The 24,985-nt window shown below is 46.9% G+C and overlaps 2 protein-coding genes across 7 annotated transcripts in view; one reads left to right on the top strand and one right to left on the bottom strand.

Annotated features, from left to right (window-relative positions):
- Positions 1–2,297: 2,297 nt before the first annotated feature.
- On the bottom strand, positions 2,298–5,200 carry COX5B (cytochrome c oxidase subunit 5B). 2 transcript variants are annotated; one of them, XM_081018195.1, is made up of 4 exons: positions 4,983–5,200; positions 4,122–4,192; positions 3,049–3,176; positions 2,298–2,538 (listed from the first exon to the last, which is right to left on the bottom strand). In XM_081018195.1, exons 1-4 carry the CDS (start codon positions 5,098–5,100, stop codon positions 2,535–2,537), a joined length of 321 nt encoding a protein of 106 aa, XP_080874321.1. In that variant the 5' UTR covers positions 5,101–5,200; the 3' UTR covers positions 2,298–2,534. The 2 variants fall into 2 exon arrangements, with proteins under 2 accessions (XP_080874321.1, XP_080874320.1); XM_081018194.1 differs by having other exon boundaries at positions 3,049–3,148; positions 4,983–5,197.
- Positions 5,201–13,788: 8,588 nt separating this feature from the next.
- FAM178B (family with sequence similarity 178 member B) overlaps positions 13,789–24,985 on the top strand; it is a 177,356-nt gene continuing 166,159 nt past the window's right edge. For 2 of the 5 annotated variants that reach the window (XM_081018155.1, XM_081018152.1), the window contains exons 1-6: positions 13,791–14,155; positions 16,095–16,259; positions 16,849–17,364; positions 18,611–18,677; positions 22,728–23,743; positions 24,609–24,667. In XM_081018155.1, the coding sequence (XP_080874281.1) occupies positions 16,972–17,364; positions 18,611–18,677; positions 22,728–23,743; positions 24,609–24,667 (1,535 nt within the window). In that variant the 5' untranslated portion in view covers positions 13,791–14,155; positions 16,095–16,259; positions 16,849–16,971. Of the gene's footprint in view, positions 14,156–16,094; positions 16,260–16,848; positions 17,365–18,610; positions 18,678–22,727; positions 23,744–24,608; positions 24,668–24,985 lie in introns of all 5 variants that reach the window. The other 3 variants (XR_013989823.1, XM_081018154.1, XM_081018153.1) reach the window with 3 other exon arrangements.

The raw sequence follows: 24,985 nt of genomic DNA, 5'->3' as shown, positions 1-24,985 counted from the left end.
CTCTACAGATATCTGATACTGATCCCTCTGCCTTTTCAGTAGACATTGCACACAAAACAGGTAAAAAGCTGCTTTGAACTGCTGAAGAGAAAGCAAGGTGAAAATACAACCATATGTGTAGACAAAAGCCATACGAAAGGTGTGTTTTGGTGTAAACTGCTTAAAAGTACGTTTCCCAGTACGTTGCTGCTCCAGAGAAGCGGACACGGAGCAATGGATCCAAACTACAAGAAAGAAGATTCCACCTAAACATTAGGAAGAACTTCCTGACAGTAAGAGCTGTTTGACAGTGGAATTTGCTGCCAAGGAGTGTGGTGGAGCCTCCTTCTTTGGAGGTCTTTAAGCAGAGGCTTGACAACCATATGTCAGGAGTGCTCTGATGGTGTTTCCTGCTTGGCAGGGGGTTGGACTCGATGGCTCTTGTGGTCTCTTCCAACTCTGTGATTCTATGATTCTACAATTCAAAGTGCTGGTGTTGACCTTTAAAGCCCTAAATGGCCTCGGTCCAGTATACCTGAAGGAGCGTCTCCACCCCCATCGTTCTGCCCGGACGCTGAGGTCCAGCGCCGAGGGCCTTCTGGCAGTTCCCTCATTGCGAGAAGCAAAGCTACAGGGAACCAGGCAGAGGGCCTTCTCGATAGTGGCGTCCGCCTTGTGGAACGCCCTCCCATCAGATGTCAAAGTGATAAACAACTACCTAACATTCAGAAGACATCGTAAGGCAGCCCTGTTCAGGGAACTTTTTAATGTGTGATATTTTAGTGTATTTTTGTTTTCTGTGGAAGCCGCCCAGAGTGGCTGGGGAAACGCAGCCAGATGGGCGGGGTACAAATAATAAATTATTATTATTATTATAAATTATTATTAAAAGGGGTTCGTGCTTGTCAGCAGCTTCATAGGCTACTGTATGTGGAAAACATGCTGGGGAGCCAGAATCTCTTACAGCTGTGATAGGCTATATGCAGTTTCAAACCAAGCTGCACAGATTATATTGTGGCAGACGGAGATGTTCACATGGGCAAAAATGCCTAAAAACCCTTTACTGGGAAAAGGAAACTAGGAACAAATGAGGAAAATTGTGCTAGACAAGATACATCCTCTGCTTTTGTGGTTCTGGAAGAATTCTAATGAAGACACAAAGAGGGAGGGTTGCTTGAAGGAAAGGAACCTGTCTTTTCATGGAGCTTTAGAAAGATTACTTAACAGCTTAAGATTTCTTCATAAGTAATGGGAGAGGGGCTTCTCCGAGACATGCATGAGCCATGGGAACCTCTCTTTTGTGGGGGTGGTAATGTGGCCTTCCTGGAGCAGCCCAGCTGAATACGGCAGGAATCTTGATGCAGGACCAGGGTTTGAACAATCCCTACAAGACAGAGATGGCCTGTACTGTTAATGTGACCAACAGCAAGTTTCCACATGCTTGGCCAAGAACCCAATCTTAATGAAGAATGTTTTCAATCTTCCATAGGGACTGCTTAAGTATGTCATAATTTTGGAGAATGTTCTCTGAAGCAAGAGAGATGGGGAAATGGCTTGAGCTTAAGATATATTGCTGGATGCCAAAGTGCAACCATCTACCCACGCAAACCTAAGTTGCTCTTTCAAGCAGCATCAGCAATGACTCTTCCAACTAATCTGTTCCCTTGAAGCCATGGGTCACTTTCCCACCAAGTTTTGCTTGCTTCCCAGCCTTGGATCAGTTAGCTAGCACATTTTCTCCTCCTGGTTCCTGGAGGCTAGGCTAAATTGGTCTGTAAGGTAAAAGTAAAGGTAAAGGAACCCTGGATGTTTAAGTCCAGTTAAAGGCAACTACGGGGCATGGTGCTCATCTCGCTTGCAGGCCGAAGAAGCCAGTGTTTGTCCATAGACAGCTTTCTGGGTCATGTGGCCAGCAGGACTAAACCGCTTCTGGTGCAACGGGACACTGACAAGCCAGAGCACATGGAAACGTCGTTTAATTTCCCGCCACAGTGGTACCTATATATCTACTTGCATTAGTGTGCTATCAAACTGGTTGTAAGCAGTGTCTGTTCAGCTTTAGAATGCTAAAAATTAGAAAGCTCACATATCTAGAGATAAAAGAACTAAGGTCGCTGGTAGATTTGTACAGCTGCCCTTTCAAGAGAAGTGACACCCACTTTCCTCCCAGAAGAGCTGTACCTCACTCAAAAAAAGGAGGGAGGAATACCACCACCCTCTTCTGCTCCAGCACAAGAGCAGCTACAGTAAAGAAAAAAAGCTCCAAGGCACACACAGCTAGTTTTAGCAGCTGGGTTAGACCATAAAGAGAGAATTCATTCACACAATGAGTCAAAGACTTTATTAGGTTTCAAGGAATGTGATACATCGTGACATAAACAGCTACGTAGCTCAGCCCTGTATCCAGAAATCATAAATGGAGAGAGCTCAGCAAAGCTTTGAAGCCAAATCAGGGCAATTGGTAGCCAACCAACTTGTAATGGGCTCCACAGGAGGGGCAGCGCTGGGGATTTCCCTTGTGCAGCCAGAACCAGATCACAGTGCTGTTGTCCTCTTCACCTGCAATGTATGGGATAAAGTAGATTAGGCAAGATACTGCAGACACATTGGCAAAATGTACATAGGAATGATGACAGGGGGTTGCATCTAGGCAATACAAGTTGATTCAATAAAAGAGCAAGCACAAAGAAAAAGTTGATTAATAAACTAAATCACCAAGAGTGAATTTAATAGCCACTCAAGCTATTAAAGAAACTACTTTAGGCAGAGGCCATTTATGAGGCTTGTTTTGTTACACTGATCATGTCTAAGAGTTCAGCTGCATCTGCAGGCAAGCCAACAATTTGCCTTCACAAATTTTGCAGATGTTCCAACTCAAACATGTCACATCTTCAGCCATATTCTTCCCGCCTACCCAAAGGAAGTTCAACACAAATGAGATGCTTCCCCCCCCCCCAGGCAACAGTGATTTCACATACAGATAAGTGACTGCACAAGAAAGTTCCCTTGAAATGATGTGAACAAACAGCACTGAGCCAGAAGCTATTTCTGTATTTAAGAGAGACTTACAAATGCAGCCCACAAGCCTCTTGTCTGTAATTGAAGGGACTATGTTGGGGTCTTCCTTTGTTCCAGCGTATCGTTTGGGTGGTAGCATGTTGTAAGGATCCTACAAGCAGCAGGAGAGTTGAAGACCACTTTAGAAACCAAAAAAAATTACTGCACATGTTCCCAGTAACTGACTATTTGCCTTTCCCACCCCTGAGGTTTGTGGCAGCAAATCAGCTTGCAGCCGAATGCCCTAGACATCCCCCCCCTCCAGCCAGTTATTCTATTTGTATAATTTTGTCACTAAAATACCTGATTTCCAAGCCAAGATATGAACTCAACCACACCCAGCCCAGCAAACCTGACAGTTTCTCAGATTCAGTTCAAGTACTGTACTATGAAGCAGATAAAAACCAGTCTCCATCTCTCATTTGATGGAAGCACCAGAATGTTATTTATTTATAAAATGTTCTATACTGCTGTATCATAAAAATATATTGCAGTGGTTTACAACATTGTAAAACAATAGAGTAAAATAATAAAAAATCAGATACAAAAGGGGAAAAACTAAAAACGAGCATCAGTAAATTATTGTGGGGGATCTACTCAATTGATTTCCATTTAGCTGAATACTGAATAAAAAGAGAAAATGTTTAGTGGAACAGGCTGTTGCTGCTACCTAATAAATTCATTTTTAAGTCTAAAGTGTTCTAAGTGATCCAATTACAATGGTATCTTGGTTTAAGAACAGCTTAGTTTATGAACAACTTGGATTAAGAACGCTGCAAACCCGGAAGTAGGTGTTTTGGTTTGTGACCTTTGCCTTGTAAGCAGAACATGTTCCGCTTCCTGTTGAGTGTGTTCCATTTGTAAACTGAGTCCCCCGCTGCTATGGGAAAGCACGCTTTGGTTAAAGAACACTTCGGTTTAAGAATGGACTTCCGGAACGGATTAAGTTCGTAAACCAAGGTACCACTGTAAAAGTGCCAGTGTTCTGGGGGAAGTTACCAGTTTTTTACCATTTATACTAAAGGAGCACAATCACAACACAGTTTTATCAATAAAGGTCATTTCCCTTGCTTGTTTTTACTCACCAGCCCCTTCTCTAAAGCTTTCATGGTTTTCCTCTCCATTCCTGTAGCCTGTTCTTCATCACTGGGAATACCTAGGATACAGAACAACAGTGAACTGTTGGGATGAAAGAGTCTTCCCTATCTCAGGGAAGACACAAAATATTTGTTTTACTACCAGTGAGCCTCTTGGCATCTGTGCCCCTGGCATTTACCACTTTGTCCAGTCCATGTCAAGTGATCCAATGACTTTTACCATACCATTTTAAATTGCTTTCCGTTTCTGTTTCCTAAAAGTAGTATAAGAGAAGGCACTATATCTGTTTTGAGATCCCAAGTTGAAATTTTGCAGGAAGCTCTTTGAAATATTAATACATTTGGAGGGGGGGAGGATTTTTAACCATATTGATTTTTAAATCATTTTTTAAAGTATAAATTTTGTAACTTAACTTTATGTGCCAAATCATATTAAAGCCTATGAAGTTCTGAAGAGATTGGTATTTTTAGTTTTGAAATATCTCCGTTCTGGACTGAGCCATGTTTAAGGTTTTTGTGCAGTCCGGCAAATCCCCCCAAAATTAAAAACGGAGACCTGGGACTTTCTCTTCTTTTCTTTCTCTAGTTTTAGGAAACTGAAAACGGAAGCAATATAAAACGGCAAGGTAAAAGTCACTGGGTCCCTTGGCAGGAGGCGACCCTGGAGAAGAGTGAGGGTCGTCCCTGTTTCTGCTCTCCTGAAACGTCCCTCCAACGCGGCCCGCGTTCCCTCGCATCTTCCCGCCCCCCACCCCCGGGGAGACCAGGGCCCTCCGCGCAGCCCCCGTCGCAGTCGCGGCCGAGAGACCCCAGCAAAGTCCCGCCGCGCCTCCTCCGCCCGCCGCTCACCTCCGGCGCCCATGGAGCGGGCGGCCCCCGTCAGGCGCAGCGGCCCCCGGCCCAGGGGACTCCGGCCCGCGCTGAGGCCTCGCAGGGCCCCGCACACCCGCAGTAACCTTGACGCCATGGCAACCCTCAGAGCAGAGCGAGAGAGAGGCGCAGAGAGGCAGCCTCCCCACAGGATCTCTTCCGCTTCCTGCCCTTCACTTCGCCGCCTAAGAAGACGCCCGCCCACCTAGTTCCGGTGTTAAAAATAAAACAAAGCCCCCATTGGTCGCGACGCCCTGTGGGCGGGCCCAGGGCAGCAGCGCCCTCGCGAGAATGGCCGGGCCGAAGAGGCGGCGGGCGGGAGGCGCCATCTTGAAGGCCGAGGCCGTTCCTTGGGAGTGGTCAGCCCGGCCGTAGCAGAGCGCGGCCTGCCTCCCGGGAAGCTCCAGCTGCTCTCCCAAACAAACTGCCCAGCAGCCCAGACGGGAGGGGAGTCCAACACGTGTGAGGAGATCACAGCCCGAGTCCTGACACGCCTTCATTTCTGACAGGCTCACATTGGGCTGCCGTGCGTCCGGACTTTCCCGGACAAAAAGTGATGTCAAGGGCGGGGTTTACGCCCGGGATCTTAGACAAATCAATCGACAAATCGCGGTGTTTTGTGGCGTTTTTGTATAGAGAAGAAGAAGAGCTCAGCAACGTTGGGGTCTTCCTTAAAAAAGCTCCACAACAACTTTTTTTTGGGTGGGGGGGTCCAGGTTTTTACTTTTTGAAACATGGCACCCCTCGGCTCACACCAAAGACGGGTCTTTCCTTGAGCCCCACATGCCGTGCGAGGAAGTGAAGCCAGCCAGCCTCCCTCTCCTCTCCCTTCCCTCTGACGGAGCCGGGCGTCCCAGCACAGCGCTCCGCTCCCGGCCTCTGGCCTTGGGCTTCCGCCTCTGCCTCAGTGTCCCCCTTCCTTCCAGCAGAAATGCCTGCGTGGCCCGGATGCCGCTGTGTCCGCGTGGCGTGTGCGCGCCTTCCCTGGCCTCGCAGCGGATTTCTGGCCTGTTTCCAAACATGCTGTGGCTGCCCCTCTTGTTGACTGTTTTTGTATTTCTTTTTTAAAATATATTTCCCCTCTATGCCTGGGCTGAATATAAGAGGAAACACCTAGAATCTCACCATGTCAGTTAGATAACTGCTGCAATTCAGGATTATATATGCCAGCCTTCTTAGGGTCCCCAGCATGGTGCCCGTGGGCAGCAGTGTACCTACCAGTATCTCTTACAGCACCTGTGAAAGGTCTCAGTAAATATCCCCTCACAAATCCAAAGTGTATGAAAGACTTTTGCTCTTCCTGCTCAGTTCTTGTTATACTGAACTCTCACCACTCCAAACATGTCCACTTTGCAGTGGGTGACAGGAGTGGATGCCCACTTTCTCTTCTGAACAAAGGGGAGGTGCGCAGGGCTTCTCTTTCAGAGCAAGTGAAGTGGGATGGTGGCAGGTGTAGTTCCCTTTCTCTCTCACTGGTGAGGGTGGCTGATGCAGGGGCATGCCTGCAACATTTTGTGCACCAATTTCTCTGCTCTTTAAGATGTGGCAGCCATTTGGTGTTATGCAGCACTCAACTCCTGGCACCCACTTTGTGACTGGCATCCACAGCACTCTCTCAAAATCCGATGTGCTCACTGCTATTCAGGACAACTTGCAAGTAAAACATTAGAAAATGCAATGAAATGACATCAAAGTAATATAAGATGAAGAAAGGTTCAACAAATAAAGCAAATACATTAGGTAGGAAATTATTTATTTGGTAAAACAAACGAATTTGGTCAGGTTGCAGGATTTAAATTGAACAAGTCAAAAACCAAGGTTCTAGAGAAAAATTTAACACCGTTTGAAAAAGAGAGGTTTCAGAATGAGACAGGTTTAACAGTGGTTAAGAAAGTTAAATACCTGGGGATTAACATGACAGCAAAAAATGGGACTTTATTTAAAGATAATTATGAAAAATGTTGGTCAGAAGTGAAAAAAGATTTAGAAATTTGGTCAAATTTGAAGCTTTCACTGCTAGGCCGTATTGCTGCGATAAAAATGAATGTATTGCCTAGAATGTTGTTCTTGTTTCAAACTTTGCAGATCGTGGACAAAATGGATTGTTTCAAGAGGTGGCAGAAAGATATTTCTAAATTTGTCTGGCAGGGCAAGAAGCCTAGAATAAAATTTAAAATACTAACAGATGCAAAGGAAAGAGGTGGATTTGCCCTGCCAGACCTTAAACTTTATTATGAATCAGCAGCCTTTTGCTGGTTGAAAGAATGGCTACTTCTTGAAAACACTGACATTTTGGACTTGGAAGGTTTCAATAATGTATTTGGATGGCATGCATATTTATGGTATGATAAGGTCAAAGCACATAAAGCATTTAAAAACCACATTGTCAGGAAAGCGCTATTTAATGTTTGGTTAAGATATAAGGATTTGTTAGAAAATAAAATCCCAAGGTGGCTGTCACCAATGGAAGCGAAAGCCTTGAAAAAGGTTAATATGGAGGTCAAATGGCCGAAATATTGGGAAATTTTGGAACAAGACGGAGATAGATTGAAATTGCAGAGTTTTGAAAAACTAAAAAACAAAGTGCGAGAGTGGCTTCATTATTATCAGATAATGGAGGCATTTAGATTGGACAGGAAAATTGGTTTCCAGGTGGAAAGATCCAAATTAGAAACAGAATTGTTAGAACCCAAAACTAAGAATTTGTCAAGAATGTATAACTTGCTGCTGAAATGGAATACTCAGGATGAAACGGTAAAATCGGCTATGATTAAATGGGCACAGGACGTTGGACATAACATTATGTTTGCTGACTGGGAACAGTTATGGACCACAGGTATGAAATTTACGGCATGTAATGCCTTAAGAGAGAATATTATGAAAATGATATACAGGTGGTACATAACCCCAGTCAAGCTTGCGAAAATCTATCACTTGCCCGATAACAAATGTTGGAAATGTAAAGAAACTGAAGGTACATTTTTTCACCTTTGGTGGACGTGCCCAAAGATTAAGGCTTTCTGGGAAATGATATATAATGAATTAAAAAAGGTATTTAAGTATACCTTCCCCAAGAAACCAGAGGCCTTTCTCCTGGGCATAGTGGGCCAAATGGTGTTAAAAAAGGATAGAACTTTCTTTATGTATGCAACAACAGCAGCAAGAATACTCATCGCAAAGTATTGGAAGACACAAGAACTTCCCACGCTGGAGGAATGGCAGATGAAATTGATGGACTATATGGAATTGGCGGAAATGACTGGCAGAATCCGTGACCAGGGAGAAGAGTCGATGGAGGAAGACTGGAAGAAATTCAAAGACTATCTTCAGAAACACTGCAAAATTAAGGAATGTTAGAGTGATGTAGGACTGAAAATAAGTGGTTTCCAGCTGTACAGGTTAAAGTTAAGGATAGATTAAGATTAAAGATTAAGATTAAAGATGTTTAAAGAAATGGAAATTTGATAATAAAAGGGAAAAATTTAAAGCTATATGACATTAAGAGCAAGGATTAGGTTTAAAAAAAAGTTGAAGTTATATATTTTAACATTTTATTAAATTAAAGATTGGGATTAAAAAAGTGGAAAAGAAATTGCTGGACAAATAATGTGGATTGGAATAAAAAAAAAAGGAGGTATGAGGAAGTCCAGAAAATAAGTAATCTAAAATTGGATATGGAAAAGAGAGTTTGTTTTTAATTGTTATGTTTTGTTTTTATTGTTAAGTTTTGTATTGTTTTTTGTGTGTGTTGTTTTTCTTTTTTCTTTGTTTAAAACCTTAATAAAAAATTATTTAAAAAAAAACAAAAAACAAACGAATAGGTAAAGGGAAAGGGACCCCTGACCATTAGGTCCAGTCGTGGCTGACTCTGGGGTTGCAGCGCTCATCTCGCTCTATAGGCCGAGGGAGCCGGCGTACAGCTTCCGGGTCATGTGGCCAGGAGGACTAAGCCGCTTCTGGCGAACCAGAGCAGCACACGGAAACACTGTTTACCTTCCCGCCCGAGCGGTACCTATTTATCTACTTGCACTTTGACGTGCTTTCAAACTGCTAGGTGGGCAGGAGCAGGGACCGAGCAACGGGAGCTCACCCCATCGTGGGGATTCGAACCGCCGACCTTCTGATCGGCAACTCCTAGGCTCTGTTTAACCCACAGCTTGAATTTAAAAAACCCTCTTTACCATTTGATGAAAGAACAAGTGAGGGAACCAGTCAAGCTTTCTAGGACCAATAATTCCATTATATTTGCTGCAAAAAACCCTTCCATATCAACCTGCCCTTACTCTAAGATCAGCAACTGAGGCCCTCCTGGAGGCCCATCCTCAGTATCAGATACCTGGTGTGCTCTCCTGGGCCTAACTCTATATCGGTGGCTAGTTAAGATGCTTCTTTTTGATGGGCACTTAAGGAGAAAAGCTGCAACTACTGCATTAGCAATGATTTGTTGTTGTTAATTAAATTTCTATACCGCCCTTCATCTGAAGATCACAGGGTGTTTTACAGTATAAAAACACAAACATAACATAATGACAAACAAAAACAATAACTCCAAACCCACAGTTAAAAAGGCCAAAGATTGTTTAATTTGCCAAAGGCCTGGGAGAAGAGAAATGTTTTTGCGCCTCCAGGAAAGGCTCACTCTCATGTTGCAATTCTCTGGATCTCATGGAGGAGGTGCACGAAGGAGGGCCTCAGATGATGGTTGCAGAGTCCAGGTAGCTTCATAGGGGAAATATGACCCTTGAGGTACTGCTGTTTAACACTTTATTGGGACAAAAAACAGCACTTTGAATTGGGCTCAGAAACTAATTGGCAGCCACTGCAGTTGGATCAGTGTTGTCTGTTCAAACCGTCTTGCCCCAGTGAGCAACCGGGGCCCCAAATTCTGCACCAGCTGCAGCGGCGTAGCGTGAGTTGTCAGCACCCGGGGCAAGGCAAGTAATTTGCGCCCCCTAACCCGGGGCAAGGCAAGTAATTTGCGCCCCCCCCCAACCCCTAACCTGCCGATCTGAGTCGAGTTGCTGCTGGCCCTGCCGCCCAAACCACGCCGCTTGCCCGGAGGAGGAGGGGGGCAGAGAGGCGAGGTAAATGCAACATGGCCCAGCAGCTGCAGCAGCAGCAGCAGTGGAGGCGGGGCTGTGAGGAGGGGCTGCCTGGCACGTCCTCCGCGGCCCTGACGCGCGGGGCTGAGAGCCGCTGCCTGCCGGACGCCTTCAGCCCGGGCGCGTGCACAGCTCGTCGGTTCCACGAGACATGGGGCTCTGCTACAGCCTGCGCCCGAGGCTCTTCGGCGACTCCGGAGGCAGCGAGCGCGCCCCCCCAGATGTTGCGCCCGGTGCGGCCGGCCCCCCTGGCACCCCCCACGCTACGCCACTGACCAGCTGAAGTTTCCCAGCTGTCTTCAGAGGTAGCCCAATGTAAAACGCATTGCAGTAATCTAACCCAGAGGCTACTAGAGCATAGATGACAGAAATTAGGCCATCCCTGTCCTTTGATGTGTCGTTACATGTTTTTAAAGGCTTGTGTCATTTTGTGGGTTTTTATGGATTTGCCTGTTGGAAAAAATCCTGTGCCTTTATGCAAATTATTTTAAATCATAGAATCATAGAGTTGGAAGAGACCACAAGGGCCATCGAGTCCAACCCCCTGCCAAGCAGGAAACACCATAAATGAGTTTGTATACATACTTAAGATACGTATGTCAGAGGCTCATTTATAATTCTATTTCATGAATGATTCATGTTCTTATGTAGCTGCATTGTTTTATAATTTCTGAATGTCCCATGATCATGATCATATTATGAAGCAGTCGTGTTCTATGTTATACATCAGTGGTTCCCAATTAGGGGTTCGGGGACTCCTGGGACTCCCATGGAATGCACCCAGGGGCTCTGCAGCCCCATCCCTTGCCTCCCCCCCCCAACTATTTTTTTTTTGTTTGTCATTTTTGCAGGGTTATATCACAAATTGTATGGTCTGTTTTAGTGCTGTGAAATTTTTCAGTATATGGGCCAAAATTGGTTTTGAAATCACACTGCAATAACGATTTTGACCCGGCAATACATAGCAACAGATCACTCCTCATGCGAGGGAGAGCAGGGCAGCCGGTTGCGAGTCTCTGCCTTTCCCTCACACTGATGGAGAATATCACTTCAAGGCACTGTGGCACCACCTTCCCCTGGCACTGAGGCAGAGCAGCTTTTCTCTTATGTTTAATTTTTTATTGGTTTTTACACATATTTTCCAGCATATCCTTTTAAACATCATTTCAAATTTTTTGGCTATCACAGCCTAGGACTTCCTTCAACCTTGACCAGTGGTTTTCTAAAATCTTTTCTAATTGTGCATTTTGTTACTTTTCTTTACATTTCCAACATTTTTGTCCTTTTCTTTACATTTCCAACATTTATTGTCTGTTTTATACATTTCAGCTAATTTCACTAGTGTTGTACATCATTTTCATAATATTTTCTTTCAGTGCACTGCAAGCAGTAAATTTTATTCCCTCTTTCCACAGTTTCGCCCAATCTATTTGTATATTGTGACCAACATCTTTAGCCCAATGAATCATAACCGATTGAACTTCCTCATCTTTCAGATGCCATTCCAATAATAATTTGCACATTTTAGATAATATTTTAAATCTATTATTTAATAACTCCAGTTCAAATTTAATTTTGTATATCCAAATCCATTTTTTCTTTTTATCCTCTTTAAACATTTTGTTGACTTGATGATAATGCAACCAATCATTCACCTAACCTTTTACATCTTCATATGGTTTTGGCTTCCATTGGTTCTCCATCTCTGCTACTAATTGCTCATAGGTGGCCCAATTTTTACCCATGTTTATCTTTTTTACACTCATTGCCTCAAGAGGCGAAAGCCACCATGGTGTCTTGCGTTGTAATAGATTTTTATATCTGTCCCACACCTCATACAATGACTTTCGAAATACAGTCATACCTCATGTTATGTTTGCTTCAGGTTGAGCGTTTTCAGGTTGCGTCCCGTGGCGACCCAGGAAGTACCGGAAAGGGTTACTTCGGGGTTTCGCCACTCACGCATGCACAGATGCGCAAAATGACGTCACACGCATGCGCAGAAGCAGTGAATCGCGACCCGCGCACTCGGAGACGCGGGTTGCATTCTGCTCATGTTGCAAACGGGGCTCCGGAATGGGTCCTGTTCGCAATCCGAGGCACCACTGTATGTGGTTTCCAAATCCTTTATGAACTTTTACTTTATCATACCAAAGCTATGCGTGCCATCTGAATCTGTTGCCAAATCCTTCCAGATCTAAAAGGTCTTTATTCTCTAACAACATCCAATCCCTTAACCAACAAAGGCATGATGCTTGCTTTTCTCACTCAGCAAGAAAGCAGCCACAGAAGGACGTGCATCTCCACTGGATGCCCCACGGACTGCGACTTGATGCACCCCCACCCCCTCCCACTCAAACCATGCAGTGGAGGTGATGCCGCTTCCTTTCCTCCCCCCCCCCCAATCTCTGCGGCTGCTGCTTCCTGCATTGTGGGGGGATGTTGGACTAGATGACCCTCGGGTCCCTTCCAACTCTCAGATTCTGTGATTCCCTCATCTCCACGCCTGATCAGCAGGCACCCCACCTGTGCGATCTCCGTGACTGCTCCTTCCCTCATCCTCACACCTGATCTTCAACTTCAGGCATTGTGATATATCAGATTATTATTATTAATGATTGATTTATTGAATTTATATACTGCCCTATATCCGGAGTTTTCAGGGTGGTTCACAGAACAAAATCAAAATACAAAACCACAAAATACAAAATCAAAACCACCCAATAACGATGTTTAGCTGCTGATATATCACAGCGTTGAAAACCATATAACACTCATCCCTAGTCTGTTTTTTTTAGTATACCTAAAATCCTTAAAAGACGCCTGCTCCTTGGGAGAAAGGCGATGACAAACCTAGACAGCATCCTAAAAAGCAGAGACATCACCTTGCCAACAAAGGTCCGTATAGTTAAAGCCATGGTTTTCCCAGTAGTGATGTATGGAAGTACTGGTAAGGGCTGGACCATAAAGAAGGCTGATTGCTGAAGAATTGATGCTTTTGAATTATGGTGCTGGAGGAGACTCTTGAGAGTCCCATGGACTGCAAGAAGATCAAACCTCTCCATTCTGAAGGAAATCAGCCCTGAGTGCTCACTGGAAGGACAGATCCTGAAGCTGAGGCTCCAAGACTTTGGCCACCTCATGAGAAGAGAAGACTCCCTGGAAAAGACCCTGATGTTGGGAAAGATGGAGGGCACAAGGAGAAGGGGACGACAGAGGACGAGATGGTTGGACAGTGTTCTCAAAGCTACAAACATGAGTCTGACCAAACTGCGGGAGGCAGTGGAAGACAGGAGTGCCTGGCATGCTCTGGTCCATGGGGTCACGAAGAGTCGGACACGACTAAACAACAACAAAATCCTTTGCTTATTATGGGCTACCCCACCGTTTTGTTCAAAAAAATTGCTTTGTAGAGGTAAACTACCTTAGAGTTATCAAAATTTTCAAAAGTGGGGGATCCGTGGCTTGGCTTTTGAAAAATAGGGGGTCCTCAGTAATTAACTAATTGGGAACCACTGTTATAAACCAAGCACTGCTATAATTTTTTTTCTTTCTGTATTCCAGTGTACTTATTATCAATTATAAAAAAAAATTGGTGCAGCGCCAAGTACATTTTTATTCTGAAAGTGTGGCCCAGTTTTTTAGCCAGTGTTTTAGCAGGTGGAGGTTGCATCTTGGAGCCGCATCTCATGAATCCGCTCCAGGCAATTTAAAGCACCCCTCCCTGCAACAGAAAGAATCCTGGGAACCATAGTCTACCCCTCAGGGGCTACAATGCGCAGTACCCTTAAACCACAGTTCCCCGCATTCCAGAGGGGTGGGGTGCCTGTAAGCTTAGGATCGGGCTGCGCGCGCGGAAAGGACCCCTTCTCCCTCCCGAGTCCTCGAGGCGGCCACGTGGCTGGCTCGGGATCCCCGCTTGCTGATTGGCTGTCCTTGCCTGGCGCCCCGGGCGACCGAGGGATGGAGCGTTCGGGCTGATTTTTGAATCGGGCCGAAGCAGGTGGGAGTTGGGCGGTGGCAGAAGCGGCCGGAGGAGTTTTTTCGCAGGTAGAGAGCGGGATGCCGCCTCCCTCCGAGTGCAGCCCCTTCCCAGTTCTCGGGGTCCTTTTCCTCCCCTCTTTTTCGAGGTCTTCCTTCTTGCATCCTTCGCTGGGATCAACCATCCTTCCCACGCCTGCCTCCCAAGGCGGTGCAGTTCCCATGGTCAAGCTGCGGCAAAGCAAAACGCCGCTATCGCAAGGTGGCTTCATCCTTGAATGCCCGCTGCCTTCCAGGGTTGCGATGCATTGGCAACGACCTGCCTGCTTGTAATATCAAAGTACTTGGTGAGGTGCAGAAAAGGTGCAAAGATACTGGATCTTGTATGCTGTGACCTCTAAGTACCACCACCACCACCTCCTCTTCCTGCTGCTGCTGCTGCCTTGTGCTAGATGCCACTGCTTTTAGCCACGATTCTGAGTTAGCCCCTATAATAACCCTCTTCCTACCTATAGTTACTCAGAGCATGATATATCACACACATAAAATATCAACACACATATGTTGTTCTCTTCCAGTGGTTCCCAAAATGAGTGGTAGTGCCCCCTGGAGGGTTTACCTTGGGGGAGCTAAAAGGTTGGCGGGTGCTGGAGGTGTAAAGGACCACCAGACTTTGAAAAACTGGTATCTGTGGATCAAGTTCATCCATTTTGTCAACTTAATTAAACTGAATAGTTTGAACAAATGTGCAATTAATTGCTACTGGTTTGAATTCTATTGTGTTGCCTTCCTTGGTGGGTTGTGTAAATTGTTGTTCCAAAAATGCTTGTTCTAGAACAGGGTGGCGGGGGCACTGGGGATGAGTTTATGGAACTAAGGGCATGATGGCTCAAAAAAGTTTTGTAACCACTGTTCTAGTCCTACACCAGCAAGTTATCATCTGAAAGTCCTCTGTTTTCACATATTTGTTCCTTAATAAATCTTTAAAAATTTGCGAACTCGCCTGATCTGTCACTGCCTGGCTCCAATGGTGGGTGGATTCTCAAGGAGCCCAGAAATGAATGCTTTGGAACAGTAGGGCTCTGACCTTGCTGAGAGATGCTGGAGCCACATTTTAAGCTGTCAGTACAAAATCCTACAGTGGCGCAGAGTGAAAGACCTTGGGACTTTTTAAGAGCAACAAGCAATTGTTGTTGCTTTTTGCGTGTAGATAAGACTCACAGACTCAACTTTCAAAAAGCGGAGGCTGTGTGCAGTAAAATAACCGCCCTATGGTAACTTTTTTCTTCTCGCATTGCCATGATCATTTTTTGATGGAAGGCTTTGCAATGAGGTGGTGGAGGCTTTCAGCCCTGCTGCCACTGTATTCTGGTCATTCAAGTCTAATGCACATGAGTGAGAAGCAGGCCCCCTCCAGACTGGCGCTCTGCCGCGGTGTGTTCTGAAAGTCCTTGTGTGCTGCTGCTTCCTGTAATGCAACTGTCACAGAATCGTATAATGGTAGAGTGGGAAGGAGCCCAAAGGGTTAGCTAGTCCAACCCCTGCAATGCAGGATCCTGGAGTTAGAGTCCTCAGCCCCTCCAGACAAGTGTTTCATTGAGGTATATTCTGCAGCATGTTCTTGCTGACATGATCACAGTACATTAGTGATGGATTTATTCTGCAATGTTTCCTTAGTGCTGCCACATTACTGCTCCTGAGAGAGGCTATAGTGCAACATAAGTGGGACAGCCCACCCCCAACATTTGGGTTATGAAAAGTTAAGGGATTTTAGCAGAAAGTTAAAGGACATGCACTGATTGGAAACAAGCAGGATGACCGCTCCCAAACTTTGCAGACACAAATAGTATTGAAAGTGGGATCACGTATGACTGTCCCAATAGCATCATGAGCACAAAGCAGCATGAATGAGCAATAAAATGACCTCTGGAGATGCCTGCAATGAGGAATAGTCTATTCTGTCTTCCTGAGTGATTCACAAGAGCGAAAACTTTTATCTGTGCTGTAGGTACGAGAATAAAACAAGACACCCACATTGGGGTGGGGAAGCCTGTAGGCCTTCAGATTGGCTGGACTGCCGTTCTCATCACCCCTGACCCCTGGCCATGCTGGCTGTTGCTCCTGGGATCCATCTGGCGTCTTGGGAGTTTGGGTGCAACTCAGCTTGGAGGAGGTAAGACGAGAGAGGGCAGGCACCCACATTCCCATATTATCCCTGCCCCTTTCACCCATCAGCTGACTTCTCTATCTCCTTCTTGCTTAGACTGACATGTCTTGGGTTGCGTCCTGTTTACCACTTCCTCCTCAGACTTCTATCTCAGACTTCAAGATGAGAGGTCATCTTTAACTCTTCTATGAGAGAACAAAGGAGCAAGCGTGGCTTTCTTGTTCTTCTCTGGACTAGCTGGATAGAAGTTTCTAGTTCTAGTTTCAGTTATGTATTTTCTGCAATAAACAACTTTACTATTTTCTTCTCTGCAAGCATTTATCTCTGTGTGATTGTGACAGGCAATGTCTCTTCTCTAACCAAGGTTTCACTGCTTGCTCTGCATACCAAAAGGGTTTCAATAAGTCATTCACCAAGTTATCCCAATCAATAGTATTGTTAATGAGTGGCAAAAAATGCTTTAATAAATAAAATAAAGTAGCTTAAGCACCAGACAGATGATGACTGCAATAAGCCAACAAATTGGGGGTGGGGTGGGATTTATTCTTTGTAGCAAGAAGATAAATATTGTTTGCCTCCCTTTCCCTCACTCCAGGTGGCTGGAGGCCTTCCAGAAAGCAGGAGATAAGGCTGCTTTCCCCAGCTGCTGAACTCATTCCTTTAAGAAACTCCAGAGAGCAGGCAGAACAAGCTGGAGGAGACATCAGCAGAGTTAGCCATGAAGAAGGCAGGGAAGCAAAGCCCTGGAGGCTCCTCTTCATCCAGTGACCCACAGGGGACATCCAGGGATGCATCAGAGCAGATGTGCCCTAACCCACCTTCCCAGGAGGACGCCGTCAGAGTCACTTCACTTCCCCACCCAAAACAGCCACCCTACAGCATGGAGCTGTTTAACCCCTGGCAGGACCTTCGGTGGTACCAGATCCCCTTGTCATCTTCAAGGAGGCCCAAAGCAGGCCTCTTCAGCTTCACATTCCAGTCCAGCCTGGAGGAGTACCAGCAGCTCCGGAAGTCCAAGAACCTGAAAATCGGCCGGCCCTTCTCCATGCCGCCTCTTTCTTCTGTTCCCTTGATGCTCACTGATGGCTCCCAGGAAGCACCACACAAGAGGGTGAGTAATCCCTGGCCAAACGTGAAGCTAGAATTTGGGGCTTGGGAGGGAGGAGTGTGCTCATGGATTGACTCCTGGGGCTGGTGTGTACTGTTGCCTTTGTTGTCAGTCCAAATAGATATATGTGCAAATAAGTATTATTTTTAGAGTGTCCGAAAGGCACATGCCCTGCCCTTAGGCTTAGACTCTGAGAGGGCAATGCCTTGCCCAATGCCTCTTGGAAGCAAGAGGGAAGAGGCACTGCTCAGTGGCAGACGGTCCCAGCTTCAGTCCTTAGTATCTGCAGGTAGGGCTGGGAATCATCCTTGTTTATAATGCTAGAAAACCTCTGCCAGTCAGTGTGGACAATACCAAGCTTGTTACTGAGTATATGGACCAAGGATCCAACCCTGTGGAAGGCAGCTTTCCATGTAGAGAAATGGTAGAGGGGGAGGGATCCGTTTGGCAATGCTAGGATGCAGAGGGTCCATCCTGCTGGAACCGCAATGTTCTTTACTTGCTGGTGGTCTTGCTGTGATGGAGGTGAAGGGGCTACCCAGCAGCTTGCGATAGGAGCCCGTCCTTCTTCGGCTTGCGATAGGAGCCCGTCCTTCTTCGGCTTGTGATAGGAGCCTGTCATTTCCCTTCCCCAGCTCTCTGCAGCTACGTGGCAACAGCAACTAATAGTCGCAGCAGAGTTCTTTCTGGAGAGTGTGGGGAGGAGAAAGCAAACTCCCTGCAGCTGTTGCGGTTTCCTAGAAGGGTTCAGGCTGCTCTTTCCCTAGGTGACCCTTGGTCATCCTTGGCTGGTAGATACCTCGAGTTACAAATGCCTCAGGTTACAAACTCCGCTTACCTGGAAGAGTTACCTCGAGTTGAGAACTTTGCCCCAGGATGAGAACGGAAATTGTGTGTCGGTGGCGCAGCAGCAGCTAGAGGCCCCATTAGCGAAAGTACGCCTTTAGTTAAGAACAGTTTCAGGTTAAGAATGGACCTCTGGAACGAATTAAGTTCGTAACTAGAGGTACCGCTGTACATCGTGCCACAAATGTCCCAGTACAAATTCTAATTCCCAGGCATCCTGCATTACCATGAGATCTCTGTAAGCATGAATTGGGTCCTATCAGTTTTGTCCCCAGCACAGACAGCCAAACTGCAGACACAAGACAGTAGTGCAAAAGCCACAGAAAGCGCTGATGAAGTTGCTGCAGAGAGGCTTCCTTTGGATAATGACACACCTTGAACGGATGTCCCTTTTGTCCTACAGCAAGACGGCCGCAGGCGCTCAAGAGCTGGTGAAGCCAAAGGTGGCAAATCCCTCTCCTATATCAAAGGTAATATTTTAAAACAGGGGTGGGCAAGACGTAAGGCTTGTTGGATCTACGCTTCACTTTTTGCTAGAGCCCTGAGATTTATCAAGGAGAACCAGGTGCAAAAGGCACCCAGTTTGAATGAAAGAGCAGGGAGCCTCTGAGCTGAGAGGTAGGTCTTCAGGACTGGGAATGAACTGAGCTCACACAGTCCTCCCCCCCCCCCCCCCATTAGCTCTCTGCATTTCAGCAGCCTGATTTAAGTTGGATTTCTTTTTCATTGCCCCTGAGTCATGTTGATCTGCTGCAAATCATTCAGAGATCCACCATTATAGTTTGATCTACCTTCTTCCCACCCTTGATCCAAAATGTCACCAGTGACTTTGGCAGTGCAAAGGGATTGCTTCTGGCAGGGCAATCCCCTAAGGTCCTGCTTCGAAGACAGCTCTGCTTTGCTGGACCTTACACCAGGGCAATTAATGGATACCCTTTGCTTTTCCAGAGGCAATGCTAAAAGCACAACAATGGCCGTAGTCGGCCATCCTTTTGCTGTCAGTGTGATGAAGGAGGGTTTAGGGATTCTCATAAATGGTTGGTGGCAGGTGAGTTCACCTGAGTGGTTCTTCAGTGCTCTGGCCCCTCAGTCAGACCAGGCTTGGTGGATCAAGGGTTCCCCCAACAGGCCAGCTAGGAAACACTGTCTTATGAAACCATCCAATCCACGTCAGCTCCTCATTCTGGGGTTGCTTCCAGATTTGCTTTCACAGAATTTCTGCAGAGGTTTATGCTATCACCACCAAGTGGCTCATGAATGTGTATTTAGCACTTGCTATTTATTGCAATGTTCTTGCTTTTTTGTAGGATCTCAGCTAAAGCATCCATGGCAGATGGCCATCCATGGGTTGTGATCCCATGGAGATAGTTGAAAGGAAGGAGTGGATCATACGTCTGATAAATGCAGGCGTAACTCAATTTCTTTCTCAAAATGTAATGCCCCAACAATTCAAAAAGTGTTTTGCATTGGCTTTAAACATAAATCCAGCTAGCAGAAAAAGATCCATATCCAGTTTGGCAGTCCCAGGCTCTGTTGAAAGGGAAAGTTTTGATGCATAATGTAAGGCCAGGGTAATGTAGTGGTTATACTGCTGGACTAGGAGCTGGGAGACCAGGGTTCAAATCCCCACTCAGCTATTATGCTCGCTGAGTGACCCTGGGACAGTCACTGTCTCTTAGCCTGACCTACCTCACAGGTTTGTTGTGAGAATACAGATGAGGAGGGGGAAAGCCATGTCTGCCACCTTGAGCTCCTTACAGGGAAATGTGAGATGTAAATAAAATTAAATTAAATGTGTTGAAGAGCCATGAAGCTGTGAGTCCCACCACAGATAAGGCCCTCGTCTGAGCAGCCTCTGGTTGTACTTTGGATGGCAAGGACACCCCAAACAGGTCCTTCTCCTTTCCTAGGACATTCTAAGCAAGGTGGGGGGAGGCGCTCACTCCGTTATCCTTGACTGCACCAGCTGCCCCTAATCCTGGGGGTCCTCACCTTGCTCGTCTTTCATTCTCAGCCCCCACCCATAATATGGAGGGTAGTATTTATTTTAGGACATAAGAAAAGCCCTGCTGGACCAGAGCAAAGGCCTGTCTTGTCTTCCCTTCTGCTTCCCACAATGGACAACCAGATGCCTGTGAGAAGCCTGCCAGCAGGACCTGGGGCAGCAGGGCTCTCCTGATCTTGGTGCCCTTTGAGAGATTTACCTCCCTGCGGCGTTTGCCTAATCTCCTTTTAGAGCTGCCCATGCTGGGGGCCTGCAGTTCCTTACCCATAGATTTGAGGATCACAGTGGTAAAATTTGTAATCTCAAGCACTTTGTATGCTAAACCACATCCTCTTGGAATGCAGTCCACAGAATCAAACCACATCCTCTTGGAATGCAGCCTACAGAATTGGTGATATTTAAAGCACGTGAAACTGGAAGTGCAGCTGTTTTGATGTGGTCAACTGTGGGCCCCTTCAAATGTCCTTTATATTGTCCATTCACAATAAAATTATTTGTGCTCAAGATGGTATTGGGACAATTATATGCAATCCCATGTTCAAGTTTTGGGGGCAGACATAGCGACATTTTTCCACCTTCGCCGCATCAAGCAGTTGGTCCCTTACCTTTCCCGCCCTGACCTGGCCACAGTGATCCATGCGACGGTCACCTCCAGGCTTGACTACTGTAATTCGCTCTACACGGGGCTGCCCTTGAAGCTGTCCCAGAAACTCCAGCGGGTGCAGAATGCTGCAGCGAGGCTCCTCACGGGGTCTCTGCCATGGGAGCATATTCACCCAGTGCTTTTCCAGCTGCACTGGCTCCTGGTGGAGTACAGGGTCAGATTTAAGGTGCTGCTTTTGACCTTTAAAGCCCTTCACGGCCTAGGACCCTCGTACCTATGGGACCGCCTCTCCTGATATGCCCCCCGGAGGACCTTAACATCCATATATAGCAACACCCTAGAGGTCTTGGGCCCTAAGGAAGTTAGATTAGCTTCAACCAGAGCCAGGGCCTTCTCAACACTGGCTCCGGCCTGGTGGAGCGCTGTGTCTCATGAGACCAGGGCCCTGCAGGATCTGATTTCTTTCCGTAAGACAGAGTTGTTCCGCCTGGCCTTTGGCTTGGAGCCAATTTGATTCCCTCCCTCTCTTTCTTTTTCCTTTCACCTGTGAAGAGGCTGCATCCTAATGTTTTAATGTTGTATTTTAATCTTTTTAAAATTGTATTTTAATCAACTTGTTTTTATTATTGGTTGTTAGCCACCCTGAGCCCGGTCTTGGCTGGGGAGGGCGGGGTATAAATAAAAAATTATTATTATTATTATTTGTTTCCAGTCAGTGCAAACCCCCCCCCCCCCCGTTGGTAATAATGCAATAGGATTGGGGAAGGCTGGCAGAATGGAGTGGAGTGATATGTGTGGACAGTTCAGGATGAATCCAGCAGTCGTGCGCTGTTATTGCATCAAGCACATGTTGCAGAATAAGCCCACCAGTCTGGTTTGCGAAGTAAACGTCTGCATGGCGGAGGAGGGAAGCAACACCAAGGGAAATGCCTATCTTCTTGGACTGCAGGAGGAGTCAGCAGAGGGCGCTTTCCCCTTGGAAATGCTACTGAATCCCAGGAGTTTTTCACTAAATGAAAGTTCTATTTTTCACAGGTCAGAAAGCCCCTTCTCTCAAAAGATGCTCCTGCCCTTAGAAGAACCAGTCTAGTGGAACAATATAGTAGGATTTCTGAAACTTCTTAAAACTGGCCTCCATCAGTACAAATGTGTATAGGTCTGAAGCCGAAACAACTTAGTTAAGGGGATGGATCTTGACTCAGGAGCGCTGAATATTCCAGCTAAACATTAGGAAGAACTTTCTGACGCTAAGAGCTGTTTGACTGTGAATCAGGCTTCCTCTAAAGGTGGTGGACTCTCCTTCCTTGGAAGTTTTTTAACAGTTTGATTGGCCGTCTGTCAGGGATTCTTCAGCTGCGATTCCTGCATTTCAAAGGGTTGGACTAGATGACCCCTGGGGTCTCTTGCATCTCTACAGTTCTGTTTCTAATCTTTAGGAAGGTTCTTTGAGACCTTCACGTAACAGGTGGGGTCTGTTTGCGTCCTGGGTTTATGCAAACCCCTCAAGGTCCTGTGTCAGCATTAACCCAATGTGTACCAGAGCCTTGCCTTGTGAAGGGGCAAGGACCTTAGCAGGGCACAGAAGTCCTGCCCTTTGGCCACAGAAATCTTATCCATCCACTCCTCCGGTGGCTTCTGAATTCTTATCGGACACTGTCCAGGCACTTTCAGTTATATATTTGCAGCCTTAAGGGCCAGATTCTAAACACACATACACACACACTAAAATAAACGCGAAATTCTTAGAAAGTTGAATTCTGTGCTCAGTCCTTCCTGCCCATTGCGCCTTTTGTTTGTTTGTTCCCCGTGGCATTGTAGCATGCTAATTGCCAGAGCATTAACTCCTCTCTCTCTCTCTCTCTCTCTCTCTCTCTCTCTCTCTGTGTCTCTCTTTCTCCCTGTCTTCGGCAGAGCCCCAGGCCGCTTTGCGGCAGATGCAAAAAAGGTCCCAGAAATGCAGGTCATCAGCAGCCCGCTTTTTGTCCAAGAGAGACACAGGCTTCTTGGGAGCTCCCAGCCAGGGACAGAAGAAGGGGCCTGGCAGCAGCTGCAGCAACAAAGAGGGGCAGCAAGGCCTCTCTTTGTATCGGCACGGCCTCCCCAATTTGTTTCCCCCTGCACATCCCCTGGAAGAGGCATCCCACAGCAGCCACAGCTCCAGCCTGTGGGGCAACCCAGACTCTCCGCTGGAGGAAGATCAAGAGGACACCATGTTCCCTCCAGACTGGTCCCCACCCCGGATTGAATTCCTGTACAATGACGAACTGCCGCCCTTGAGCCCTGCCCCAGACCCCGCATCTGAGTACCAAAGCTTGGAGGAGATGCCTGATATCACCCAAGAGCCTGCTGAGCTGCACATGATGGAGTCCACAGCCACGGCCTCTTCCCCCGCTGGGGACCACCCACAGTTCCTAGAAGAGCCTGTGATCCTGCAGCCAAAGAATGCAACTCTTCCGGAGGCAGAGAGAGTTGGTCCAGTGCTCCCCATGGCCAGTGTCTTTCACATGGCAAGTGAGCAGCTGGAAGGAGCCCCGCTTGAGGGCCAAATCCAGACAAGCACCCAGAGGGCCTTAGAGTTGGAGTCTCCTTTCTTACCCTCTCCAAGCCATCCATTGGCCGCACCACCTGCCACCTACCTTAGAAGCAGTGCCTCAACATCCTCCAGTGAGCTTGCTGGGGACCCAGTGAGGCTGCCCTACGATTCAGACCAAGAGGAAGACCCAGACCCAGAGCATTCCTCTTTTCCCACCCCTGCCCATTTCCCGATGACATCCTCCAGCATCTCAGCCTCCCCAGATGAGCTTTCAGGTGACCCAAGGAGACTGGCTCTGGGCTCAGACATGGATGAAGACACTGATGACCTTGTGTCTCTTGGAGACCTCCTGCAGATGAGCAATTCAGATCCGGGCTCTGAGGACCTTTACACAGTAGGTAACACTCTGTGGACTAGAGGTTTGGAACGTAATGGCATAGAGTTGGCTTAGTTTGGTTCAGTAGCCCATCTTCTTTACCAGTGTGATTTCAGAGAGGTAGCACCCCACAAGGTCCCTGGACACTGTCAAGGGCAGCAGGCCGGATGTCTGATGCAGACTACGCCCCATAGAAATGCACAAAGAGAGACTGCAAAGCTGAAGGCAGGGAGAATAACGCACAGCCCGTGGGTTGTGTGGCCGGGCCAATTCTCAATTTAAAGGGAGAGGTAGTAACTGTATTTTTGGCTCTATAAGACTCACTTTTTCCTTCCTAAAAAGGGGAAATGTGTGTGTGTCGTATGGAGCGAATGCAGGCTGCGCAGCTATCCCAGAAGCCAGAACAGCAAGAGGGATTGCTGCTTTCACTGCGCAGCGATCCCTCTTGCTGTTCTGGCTTCTGAGATTCAGAATATTTTTTTTCTTGTTTTCCTCCTCCAAAAACTAGGTGCGTCTTGTGGTCTGGTGCGTCTTATAGAGCGAAAAATACAGTAAATGCCCTCTGGTGGACCCCCCCTCCTATGTTGATGGAGCCCCCTGGTGGCAGCAGTGGGCACAGTACTGCTTTTTACAATGCAATCTGCCTGCCGTTTTAATTATCTGCAATGCTTTTGATGTAGCATTGCTCCGGGCAAAAATGGTGGCCTGCACGGGCAGCATTGAGATCCTGCTGCTGCCACATGTCATGTGTGTGTCCCTACTGGGTCCTTGGCAGCTGCCCCAGAATGCCAGGTGCCAACACCAGCCCTGTTTAGTAGTTGTGCAGCACTGCTCTGTCCTCGTCTGCTAAAATGACACATTTCTCCTCCACCTTTGCATCCAGCTCCTTTCTCCAGAGCCAGACAGTTATCTCAGCAGCCTTGACAAGTTCCTTGAGAAAAGGTAAGGCTCACCCAGGGATGGAACTCCACTGGTGCATGTTGTGTCTTGCAGCTACACCTTGAAGCAACCTGCGCATGCCATGTGTTCATTGCTGCGTGGGCCCCTCCATTCAGGTTTATTGGTGTGTCTTCTGCATTGGACCCACCCACACATCATTCTGCTCCCCCCATGTTATCCCCCTTATTGCCACATGGGGGGGCGGCTCCTGTGCTGTAGCAGAACAGAGGCGGGGCAAAAAAACTGGGACACCTGAGGTATGAAAAGGGACAGAATTTCAGCAGAAAGTTACAGGACATGGACTGAGTGGAAAAGAAGCAG

Source organism: Podarcis pityusensis, assembly GCF_964106645.2.
Source record: "Podarcis pityusensis genome assembly, chromosome: 8".
In the NCBI taxonomy this organism is placed as follows: Eukaryota; Metazoa; Chordata; class Lepidosauria; order Squamata; family Lacertidae; genus Podarcis; species Podarcis pityusensis.
This window is presented reverse-complemented; position numbering and strand designations above follow the sequence as displayed.

What these genes read in the sequence shown, in the direction of transcription:
- COX5B (XM_081018194.1), bottom strand. Translation starts at nt 5,100, where the DNA reads ATGGCGTCAAGGTTACTGCGGGTGTGCGGGGCCCTGCGAGGCCTCAGC. An exon ending in AAGCTTTAGAGAAGGGGCTG is followed by an intron (nt 3,149 to 4,121) that starts GTGAGTAAAAAC and finishes TGCTGCTTGTAG; the next exon opens with GATCCTTACAACATGCTACC. An exon ending in GAGGCTTGTGGGCTGCATTT is followed by an intron (nt 2,539 to 3,048) that starts GTAAGTCTCTCT and finishes CATACATTGCAG; the next exon opens with GTGAAGAGGACAACAGCACT.